The sequence below is a fragment of the Camelina sativa genome, chromosome 16 (genome assembly GCF_030686135.1).
Source record: "Camelina sativa cultivar CO46 ecotype springtype chromosome 16, ASM3068613v1".
In the NCBI taxonomy this organism is placed as follows: Eukaryota; Viridiplantae; Streptophyta; class Magnoliopsida; order Brassicales; family Brassicaceae; genus Camelina; species Camelina sativa.
The window spans coordinates 23,974,218-23,984,185 of record NC_141895.1 but is presented as its reverse complement, the minus strand read 5'-3'; the positions used below and the strand labels follow the sequence as shown (position 1 = coordinate 23,984,185).

The following is a 9,968-nucleotide window of genomic DNA, read 5'->3' as shown; positions in this document are numbered from 1 at the left end:
TTTTTTTGTTTGTTTAATTACTTCACCTCTGCTTTGATAATAATTGAAAATGATATACATATATAGAGAGTCTATGTTATTGTGCTCATTATTCAGACAAAGGCATTGAGATGGATAAGGACAAAAAGAGGCATCACCTGCTCATGTGTACAGCAGAGATGGCTGTGCTGTACAGACAATATTTTCCACTAATAACCTTTCCTCCAATTTCATAAATTTTTATTTTTTCTCATAGTTATCTTATATATAAAATGCTCCATGTTCCCCTAATTTTGTCCACGTACCATGAAAACAAAACCTATTAATTATTTTGGATATAATTAGCTAACCTATTATTACTTTCCACGTTCATATCTCTCATAAGCTAGCTATAAAAAGGCAATAACTTGAATAAAATAAATAAAAACATATCTCTGTCGCTTTCTTCTTATGCTAAGTTAATCATAAATATGAATAATCTCATGATCTTAAGTCATCAAGAGGTATAATTAGTCTGTATGATCAATTTCAGACAGGAGTAAGTAGCCACTTTAATTTATGGTTTTTGACCTAATCTAATAGTACCACTTTATCTTCGGAATAATCTTGTTTCTTTTTGTAACTTTTTAAGTCAAAAAAACAAAATACTAGTATTAGCTATGCCTTTTGACCTAACCGTTAAATACTTGATTAATTAGCACTTGACAAAATTGATAGCGGATTCACACATAACTCTCGTACTCGTAGCATACTGCATACAACACTTTTATAATCGGTTGAACTATGCATTGCTTTCAGAGAAGTCGGTTCAAATTATGTTTATTTTATTAAAACTGATAATTAAGGGTCAAACCGGTAATTATAGCACTTGAAAGAGAACAGTCAAAGCCTGGTGAGATCAGTGCGGTTCATTAATGCCAAGGATTATTTATGCAAATGTATATTTTAATTCCTTAATCTTTAACTTATTTTTTTGAAAAATAACTTATTTTTTCTAATACATTAAAAGTCAAGAAGATGTGCATCCCATGTTATTATTATCTTTTTTAGTATGATGAAATCATGAAACTGTAATATTCAACGGTTGTATTGTAGCTATGCATGCTTAACATTAAAATAAAATAAAATAAACATAACGTAAATTAAATTAAATAGTCAACTGTTCATTGTTACGTTTTTCTTTGAATTTCATTTTTTATTACAAGTAAAGGGGAAATTTTAAGAATAGTATAAATGGAGGCCTAAGCTTTCCATAATCTTCACAACTAAATCTGATTACAAAAACAGAGTCGTATTTGACTTACCCAAAACAGAGCCTTTTGTCTTAAACACACCTCTCTTTCTCTCTCTCTCTCTCTTTGTGGATCTGAAATGGCGATTCCTGTTATCGATTTCTCCAAGCTCAATGGCGAAGAGAGAGAAAAGACACTGTCTGAAATCGCTAAAGCTTGCGAAGAATGGGGATTTTTTCAGGTTCGGATCTTCAAAATAAAAACAGAACATTCTATTTTCTCTTCTCTCTGTTTTTATGTGCTTATATCTCTGTGTGTTTGTGTGCTTATAGCTGATGAACCATGGGATTCCATTGGAGCTTCTGAACAAGGTGAAGACGCTGAGCGCAGAGTGCTACAAAAAAGAGAGAGAAGAAGCATTCAAGACCTCAAGTCCCGTGAAGTTGCTCAACGAGTTGGTTCAGAAAACTTCTGGCGAGAAACTCGAAAACGTTGACTGGGAAGATGTCTTCACCCTCTTGGACCATAACCAAAACGAATGGCCATCCAACACTTCTGGCCTCAAGTAAACACTTTCTTCTCTCTAAACTACTCAAAATCTTCCAAACCCGTTTTTAAAAATCTCAACTTTTTATGTTTTTTCAAAAAAAAAAAAAAAACAGAGAGGCGATGGGAGAATACAGAGAAGAAGTGAGGAAGCTAGCAAGCAAAATGATGGAAGTGATGGATGAGAATTTGGGTTTGCCTAAAGGTTACATAAAGAAAGCTTTCAACGAAGGAATGGAAGATGGAGAAGAGACAGCTTTCTTTGGCACCAAAGTCAGCCATTACCCACCTTGTCCTCACCCGGAGCGCGTCAATGGCCTCCGAGCTCATACTGATGCAGGAGGTGTCGTTTTGCTGTTCCAAGACGATGAATATGACGGCCTTCAAGTCTTGAAAGACGGCGAGTGGATCGATGTTCAGCCTCTACCTAACGCCATTGTTATCAACACTGGTGATCAGATTGAAGTTCTTAGCAACGGGAGGTAGTTCTCTTAATCTTCTACCAACCAAAACCATATTCTTGGCTATTCTTTTTTTTCCAACCACATGCATAAATTGATTTTGAAGCCGAGTGGTGACACACAACCACAACACTCGTACACAAATGTTTTGAGATTTTGAGTTTAAGGTTTTAACCATAATGGGTATGGCAGGTACAAGAGCGCGTGGCACAGGGTGTTGGCAAGGGAGGAAGGAAACCGAAGGTCCATAGCTTCCTTCTACAATCCGTCGTACAAGGCCGCGATTGGGCCGGCTGTGGTGGCGGAGGAAGGAAGTGAGAACAAGTACCCAAAGTTTGTGTTTGGAGATTACATGGATGTCTATGCAAACCAGAAGTTCATGCCTAAGGAGCCTCGTTTTCTAGCTGTAAAATCTCTCTGATTGTAATCTTCTTTTATTTTTTACAGTATTTATCACTGTTTTATCTTACCCCGTTATGTATTTGCCAAATTATATAGATGAAAAATTTGGTATCTTTTCCCCTGGTTTTGTATTTTGTTTTTGTTTTTCCATGTGATGTATGAATCTTTGTTGTGACTTATGTTCTTAGTTGATGAATATAAGTGTGTGTGTGTGTGCCTTTCTTTGACTCTTGCAGTTGATTAAAATTAGAGGAAAAACATCATATTAGTAACCTTGAATATTTTTTGTTCTTAAATGAAGAAGATCTAGTAAGTTGCAAACCTTATCATATAGGTGCTGTAAGTTGCTAACCTGGATCTGGATACCATTATAAGAAAAGTTACAAGCAACAAATATTATTTACCTCACATTCGTCAACAGATACTCTATCGGTGATCTCATTGTACTTTATGAAAAACGAAAAGAAAAAGAACTGTGATCTGCATATATATTGTTTGATGTGGCTATTGTCTCTTTAATGGATGTTTTTGAAATATTACACTGTACTATATCAAAAAGGAAAAGAAAAAGAACTGTCATCTGCATATATTGTTTGATGTGGCTATTCTCTCTTTAATGGATGTTTTTCCAACACTACACTGTACTTCTCATCAGTACGCTGACACACGTTTGCTGTTTCTATCTCAACGAGCACCTCCCCTTGTCTCTTTACGTTATGCTGCTTCGTGTTCTAACTCTGTCTATAAGCATCTGCCTTCCTGAAAGATCTTCCTCGTAACTAACAACCTGCAACATTTCTTGTAATTTTAGGCTTGTAAAAACGCATGCAGATATAAAGATACAACAAGGAGATATTTTATAACAAGATATTTCTTTTTCCTTTTTTTATAATTTAACAAGGTATTTTAACTAGTAGGATTTTGAATTGAAATAGAACTGCACATGAAAAGAAGGACACACCTCTGGTTTACAAAGGTTTTTCGTGCAATTTCGTTTTAAATTCAAAACTCAGATTCAGAGACTCAACTATTAACAAAACATGAAAGCTTCAATAATGGAATCTCAAAGTTATAATAAGAGCAAGAGTTACATATTAACCTGCGATTCTGTCTGCGTCTCACTAAAGTTTCCGTAAGTGCCTGTAGTTACTTTTCCTGGAGGACTGCCCATGTCGTCATTCTTATGTACCCTGGAAAACACATCAGAGTTTGGTAGGCAAACATGAATTCATATAGGAGCAGCATTAAGATTTGAGACAGTCTTTTCTCAAATCCATTTCACATCATTAATTTGCTTACACTCAGTCATCATTGCACACCATTAACCTGCTTACACTCCCTACGTAGAACATTATGGTGGATACATTCCCTTAATACAGTCATGATACACTATTATAGTACAATACAGTGATAGTTTAGATTGGGGAATCAAACAAGACGAAAGAGATTATGAGATTCATGAAGATATGCGTATTTAGACCCAAGCAAACTTGTGTCCGTCAAGTTCTTTATGATTCACAGCATTTGAGGTTGAGAACCAAAAACAATATATGCAAAATGCGGATTTGTATTTAATGAGTGTAAGTACCTGTTTATCCAGTGTCTAGACAGCCCAGTGACAGAGTGATTTCCCGTATTGTATTGTTCACTAGTTGAAAAAAGCTGTTTTATCATCAAGGAGTCAAACAATGACAAATATTGATGACTCGGAGAAAAAAAAAGACAAGAAGATTGAATGAACACACAAACTGTAAGGATACAGTCTTTTCTGAAATCCTCCCAGGAGACTTCTGATCTTGAAACTAAACAGAAGACCAGAGGTGAATACTGGGAAAAGATTACTTGGATTGAAAAATTGAAGAAAGAAGTATATAGTACTCACTTTACTTGCCTGCTCCACCAGATCCTCAATAGTATCAGCCACATCTGGATCTTCACGACTACTTGCTGTATCATTTCCAGAGACATTGCCTTCTCCGGACTTCGAAGGGCGATCACAATTGCTTGGAGGCTCTCCCACAGAAAACACATGCCTTTCTTGACCATCTTTGAAAAGTTTTGCCTTCTTAGACGGAAAAGTCTGTTCCCTTCCAGCTTCTCCAAGTCTGTTATTTACTTCACCTTTACCGTTTTTGCCAGAAAATTCTTGAATATATTCCCTCTCTTCAGATTGGCTTACAAGTAGAGACACATGACTTTCTTGACCATCTTTGAAAAGTTTTGCCTTCTTAGACGGAAAAGTCTGTTCCCTTCCAGCTTCTCCAAGTCTGTTATTTACTTCACCTTTACAGTTTTTTCCAGAAAAATCTTGAATATATTCCCTCTCTTCAGAGTGGCTTACAAGTAGAGACACATCACTTTCTTGACCATCTTTGAAAAGTTTTGCCTTCTTAGACGGAAAAGTCTGTTCCCTTCCAGCTTCTCCAAGTCTGTTACTTACTTCACCTTTACCGTTTTTGCCAGAAAAATCTTGAATATATTCCCTCTCATCAGAGTGGCTTACAAGTAGAGACACATTGTCCCTCGAGGACATTGGCAAAAAATGTGTATGAAATTGACTTGCGCCAGAACCTGCTTCTCTGTCTTGAGTTGTCAATTCCTTTGGATGGAAGTTGTCTGGACTAACAACTTGATTCTACACATCAGAAATATAAAAAGGACTATCCGTTAAATTTAAAGATTTATGTCAACAAAACTATTTCAAAGATATAGAAGCCCTGGAGTCCCACCTGTCTAACACATTCATAAACCCAGTCAGGTGTCACGGAAACTATTCCCCATTTGGAAGCTGTCTCATACTTACGTCCGTTAGCATAGTGGCATAGCAAGTGAGTCACTTTCTTGGTTAGTTTTTTCAAAAATTTTGCTCCAAGTACATAACACAAATTTGACAGGAGTTTTATATCCTTGTCGTCATGTTGGGAACTACAAATGCAAAATCTTTCGAATCCAGGCAAAGGTGTCTGGCATGGAAGAGGTGAGTAGACGATATGACTACTAACAGCAAGTAAACAACCATCCTACATCATCAAGATAACAACTTAGACAATAAGCCTGAAAAATGAAGCATCAAAAGGATATAAACGGTTTAAATGAATGATGGTATGGCAGTTGGACACAGAGTACACCAGAATAAACGATACAATCAGTAATAACAGATGATAGCTGAGAAGAATAATACCTCTAAACAAGATCGAACCCAATGACTTGAGACATAGCTAATTTGGGTAGTCCAGGCACTTCGGAACCCACCATGGGATTCAATAGTAAAATCTGCGCTATTTATCAAAGGATCATTCACCACCACTTCTCCTCCACCTTGATTCACCCATTCCAAGATTTCAGGTCGCTGCACAATTTTGTAACACATCAATGAATAGACCTCGAAGATGTATTCTCAGACAAGAAACTAGTGCAAGACAAGGAAACCTGATTCTTCGAATAACCACGTACCCGATCTTCAGGAAAAGAATGCGAGAAACAAAATGTCTTCCCCTTAAATACAGATGACATTGTTTCATTCACGTTTTGACCATTGAATTCACATTGATTACTCTGCTGTTCTTTTCTTTTACTAGTTACAGGGGAAATAAGTGTTTCTTTTTGCTTGGGTGATACTATTTTCCTTTCCGCATGAATCTCATCTTTCCTGGCAAATTCCTGCACTGCTTCTTTACTTCCCAGAGAAGTTGCTGGCCCATTTGAAACATTGATACTCCTTGAAGATGAATCAAATGATCCCTTGGTCAAGTATGCAGAATCTGCGCAAAAACAAGTCAGTTAGAGAACTGTAATACAACGCATTGATATGTTTTAATGCATCTTGGATAGATGACATGTGTCCGCGATAATATAAAAATGGTTAAATGAGACGACAACAGACCTCTTGGAAGAATCAAGTGGTTAGCAATATATATTTTATGAACTGGAATTTCTTTTTTCTCACGATCACAATCTTCAAGCCAACTGGGTGTGACTACTTGAACGACACCAGAAGCTGCAATACTCCTCACCTCTCTTTTCTCACTGCAAATGAATAAATTGTGTAAAGATCAAAAAATAAACAGAGAATATGCTTAGAGAGACCCACCCAATAGTACTGGATCAATGCTACAAGAGAAAGAAAAAAAGAAGGAGAAAGCTATTAGGGAAAAAAACAATCCCTCTGGCAGTGCAAAGATTGCGGTTACCTCTCTGAAGGAGTTCCAACAACAATATGAGTCATTCTTTCGTTAAGCAGCATATACCAGGATCCACCACCTCTACGGACCAACTTAACAAGTCTACGCATTTCAGAAGCTTCAAAACCAAGCAGAAAAAATTTACAATCTGATAAGTACAGGTCATTGTCTTCCGATTCTGAATCTCTGGCAGTACAACCATCAATATCTTGCTCTTGCGGCCTTGTATGTGGGCCTTCACTTGGTTCTTTAACATCGGTACTGGGGTTCATGGAAGTGGAAAAAATATTTTGTGAGGCAGAAGCTTCTATATCTGAGTCTCTAGACTGAGCACAAGAAGCATATGAATCTGCCACAGACACAGACACAGCTGTGGGCAAAGGAAACTTTTCTTGAACATTATGATGGATTCCTATATCACGCAACCCTCGTGCCAAGGGTATGGAACTAAGAACAGGATATGACTCCTCACTGAGACAGACTGCGCATATCAAGGTGACATATCAGTATTGATGAATCTGTTAACTAATAGAGAGCCAATATACTGATCAGTACGAGAATGTATAAAACGCAGAAGCACCAAACATCACCTTTTCTATCGATGGACTGCTGAAACCATTTCCGTGTGACAATTTGAATGTGACCCCATTTTCGAGCAACTTTGTATTTGTCACCTTCAGCAGCGTATGGCAGTGTCAAGGAATCAATTTTCATTAAAGTCCAAACAACGAGATTTCAAACTTTAGTGATCAGGAACCCGATTATCTACATATCAACTGCGTAATGGTTATAGTCACATATCTTGTAACTTAAGCCCTGACTGCTAATTTTAACAGCACAACTGAATGCGCCCGAAAATCATTGTATGACCTAGGATTAGCAGATTATTAAAAAAAAAAATCAAAGGATATATCAGCGATCAGATGTGTACAACTCCTTGTTAGCTCACCAGAGTAGCTCCCTCCATATTCTGAAATAACCTTCTCCATTCCCTTACGCTCATCTGATAATAAGTCACTGATTAACTATCAACAAAGAACCTGATTCAAATATATTTAATAAACCGGTTCTCTAACCTCCTGGAATTCTTGTGACACAGATTGTCAATCCAGAAAAAGGAGGAACCTTATATGGTTCCTGGGGAACCACACGGTGCTCGGTCCAACACTGATGTAACCAATTCAGTGTAACAACTGGCTTCTTCTGAGTATTCAGAGCCCACTGCAAGTTAAAATAATAAAATATATTTAGCTGAAACAATGAAATAGGCATAACTGGTTTTGAACAGCTTCCTCAAGAATCTCATCAGTTTACTTTGCTCTAGGATATAAAATATAAAGATAAGTCCTCGGAGGCACGAGGCTGACTCAAAACAATTTCAGAAAAGAATTATTTACATCATCCAGCAACCATCTGACAATGAACAGAGCAGATATAAACCTGCCCTAGAGCTAAAGTATTATTTACATCATCCAGAAACTATCTGACAATGAACAAAGCAGAATTCATCAATAGGGAGGAAGAGTGGAAGATAACAACGTATATATAGAGGCTTTCATTAGGAGCATTTTACATCTTTACTTTCGCGAATAGGCCTCTCTTCTTCTATTGTAGGCACTATGCACTGATGGAAAAATGTAATACTCAAATGCACGAAGCGAAAGATCAACAGCCAGTGTCAACAGAGAAAAAAATCATCTTTGTCTCTATCGACATACCCTAGTGGCTAATTGGAGTAAAGTTAAATGAACTGTAAAACACTTTTAGTTAATCTAACATAATTCGAATAATCTTCTGAGATGCATGATGAAAAACAGCAGCATTGATATGTTAATAAAGAAGCTAGTTATAATCTACAGATGTGAACCTTCAGAAGGTAAAAAAAATATTGATGGCAATCTTTGAACAATAGACCTTGTACTTAGCAGCCAAGACATTTTTGACAATGACGAAGTTGACATCAGAAGAAGATTTGGAAAGAAACACTCCCCCCATGGAAGTAACCAACTCTCTGATCTTGACCTTCAAAAAAAATTGCAATCAACCAGTTAGGACTTACTAAGGAGGGATGAGTCCTTCAGAGCAACTGAAAACAATTCTCTAAAACAGAAATCAGTTTATTTAGTCTACATGCTTCTGACATTTTGAAAAGACATTTCCACTAGGTAAAAAGAGAAGTACCTTCTCATCCATCAGGAAACCAGAAGCAAGAACTTTCAGACCATCCATCGCTAGGCAACAAGTGAATCCCCCTTGTGGCAGCGGTCTACCCTCTTTTGCACAGGAGAGGGCACATTGCGGACCTGCCGCGCAATAATAAATAAAGCTCTTATTTAGAGAAAATTCACGAACACAGATCCAATTGATTTTTGAAGTGACAGGAAACATAAATAAATCTCATCTCACCAATCAAGTTACAACCCTTGGCTTTAAGATCCTTGAATTTCTCCTGCAAAACCCCCAAAACAATGGCAATAAGGGCAAATTGTTTCAGAAACATAGTCAATTGCAGTAATTTAGAAGAAAGAATAGAAAAAATTAAAATCGCACATGATCGGGAGAAGCGATGACATGAAAATCGGAGGGACCGCTCCGAGAGGGGTCGCAGCAGAGGAAGATTTCGGCACCGTTGAGCTTGAAAGCATCGAGAAGTGTATCGAAGACTTCAGGAGGAACCAGATTCCGAGACATAAAGACGTTGGAACCTTTAAATAGTTGCGTCGTCTTCATCGCCGCCGGGAAACCTAACCGCCGCGCGCACTAGTCGACTACTTTGTCAGAGCATCACGGTGGTTATTATGAGGAAATTGAAACCCTAGAATCGGCGGAAGAAGGTGGGATGCTCGAACCTTGAAGCATGACACGAGATTCCACAAGCCCGGTGAGTGAATCGGGACGTGTGGTAAACTGACTGGGACTGAGGCGGAACTCACAAATCGGGGGACGCGGGAATTTTTCAGTGAGCTTAATAATTTCTCTTTAGGGCTTTATTATGTTTTCTATGAAGTTTTCGTTTCCCAATTGGGCCGACGACAAATTTTCAGGTTAGTAAAAACGATTATCTTGCATTTTACGGATTTAAATAGATTAAATTTTACCATAGAAAGCCCGAAAATAATGAGTCTGACTACAATTTTAACAACACAGAGAATATTTTGCGTTTTAAA

The 9,968-nt window shown here is 37.5% G+C and overlaps 2 protein-coding genes across 6 annotated transcripts; one reads left to right on the top strand and one right to left on the bottom strand.

The window, feature by feature from the left end:
* Positions 1 to 1,205: 1,205 nt before the first annotated feature.
* LOC104751628 (1-aminocyclopropane-1-carboxylate oxidase 5) lies at positions 1,206 to 2,842 on the top strand. Its single transcript, XM_010473623.2, has 4 exons — positions 1,206 to 1,452; positions 1,544 to 1,776; positions 1,874 to 2,239; positions 2,411 to 2,842. Exons 1-4 carry the CDS (start codon positions 1,351 to 1,353, stop codon positions 2,637 to 2,639), a joined length of 930 nt encoding a protein of 309 aa, XP_010471925.1. The 5' UTR covers positions 1,206 to 1,350; the 3' UTR covers positions 2,640 to 2,842.
* A 242-nt stretch (positions 2,843 to 3,084) lies between these two features.
* Positions 3,085 to 9,911, bottom strand: LOC104751627 (uncharacterized). Of its 5 annotated transcripts, none has more exons than XR_015584161.1 (17): positions 9,352 to 9,848; positions 9,208 to 9,250; positions 8,983 to 9,104; positions 8,716 to 8,823; positions 7,878 to 8,022; positions 7,713 to 7,804; positions 7,392 to 7,485; positions 6,811 to 7,282; positions 6,504 to 6,646; positions 6,074 to 6,381; positions 5,802 to 5,969; positions 5,350 to 5,674; positions 4,503 to 5,255; positions 4,381 to 4,422; positions 4,209 to 4,282; positions 3,720 to 3,810; positions 3,085 to 3,407 (listed from the first exon to the last, which is right to left on the bottom strand). XR_015584161.1 is itself a non-coding variant. In XM_010473620.3 (17 exons), exons 1-17 carry the CDS (start codon positions 9,529 to 9,531, stop codon positions 3,330 to 3,332), a joined length of 3,204 nt encoding a protein of 1,067 aa, XP_010471922.1. In that variant the 5' UTR covers positions 9,532 to 9,911; the 3' UTR covers positions 3,085 to 3,329. The 5 variants fall into 5 exon arrangements, 3 of the variants coding, with proteins under 3 accessions (XP_010471922.1, XP_087347077.1, XP_087347078.1); XR_015584162.1 differs by having other exon boundaries at positions 4,512 to 5,255; XM_010473620.3 differs by having other exon boundaries at positions 5,350 to 5,640; positions 9,352 to 9,911.
* Between the last annotated feature and the right edge of the window lie 57 nt (positions 9,912 to 9,968).

Bases quoted from the DNA above. Each gene is read 5' to 3' on its own strand.
- LOC104751628 (XM_010473623.2), top strand. From the start codon at position 1,351: ATGGCGATTCCTGTTATCGATTTCTCCAAGCTCAATGGCGAAGAGAGA. The intron at 1,453-1,543 runs GTTCGGATCTTC...GTGTGCTTATAG, and splicing joins AAGAATGGGGATTTTTTCAG to CTGATGAACCATGGGATTCC. The intron at 2,240-2,410 runs GTAGTTCTCTTA...TGGGTATGGCAG, and splicing joins GAAGTTCTTAGCAACGGGAG to GTACAAGAGCGCGTGGCACA.
- LOC104751627 (XM_010473620.3), bottom strand. From the start codon at position 9,531: ATGAAGACGACGCAACTATTTAAAGGTTCCAACGTCTTTATGTCTCGG. The intron at 5,256-5,349 runs GTGGGACTCCAG...TCTGATGTGTAG, and splicing joins TTTATGAATGTGTTAGACAG to AATCAAGTTGTTAGTCCAGA. The intron at 4,423-4,502 runs GTGAGTACTATA...TCTTCTGTTTAG, and splicing joins TGGTGGAGCAGGCAAGTAAA to TTTCAAGATCAGAAGTCTCC.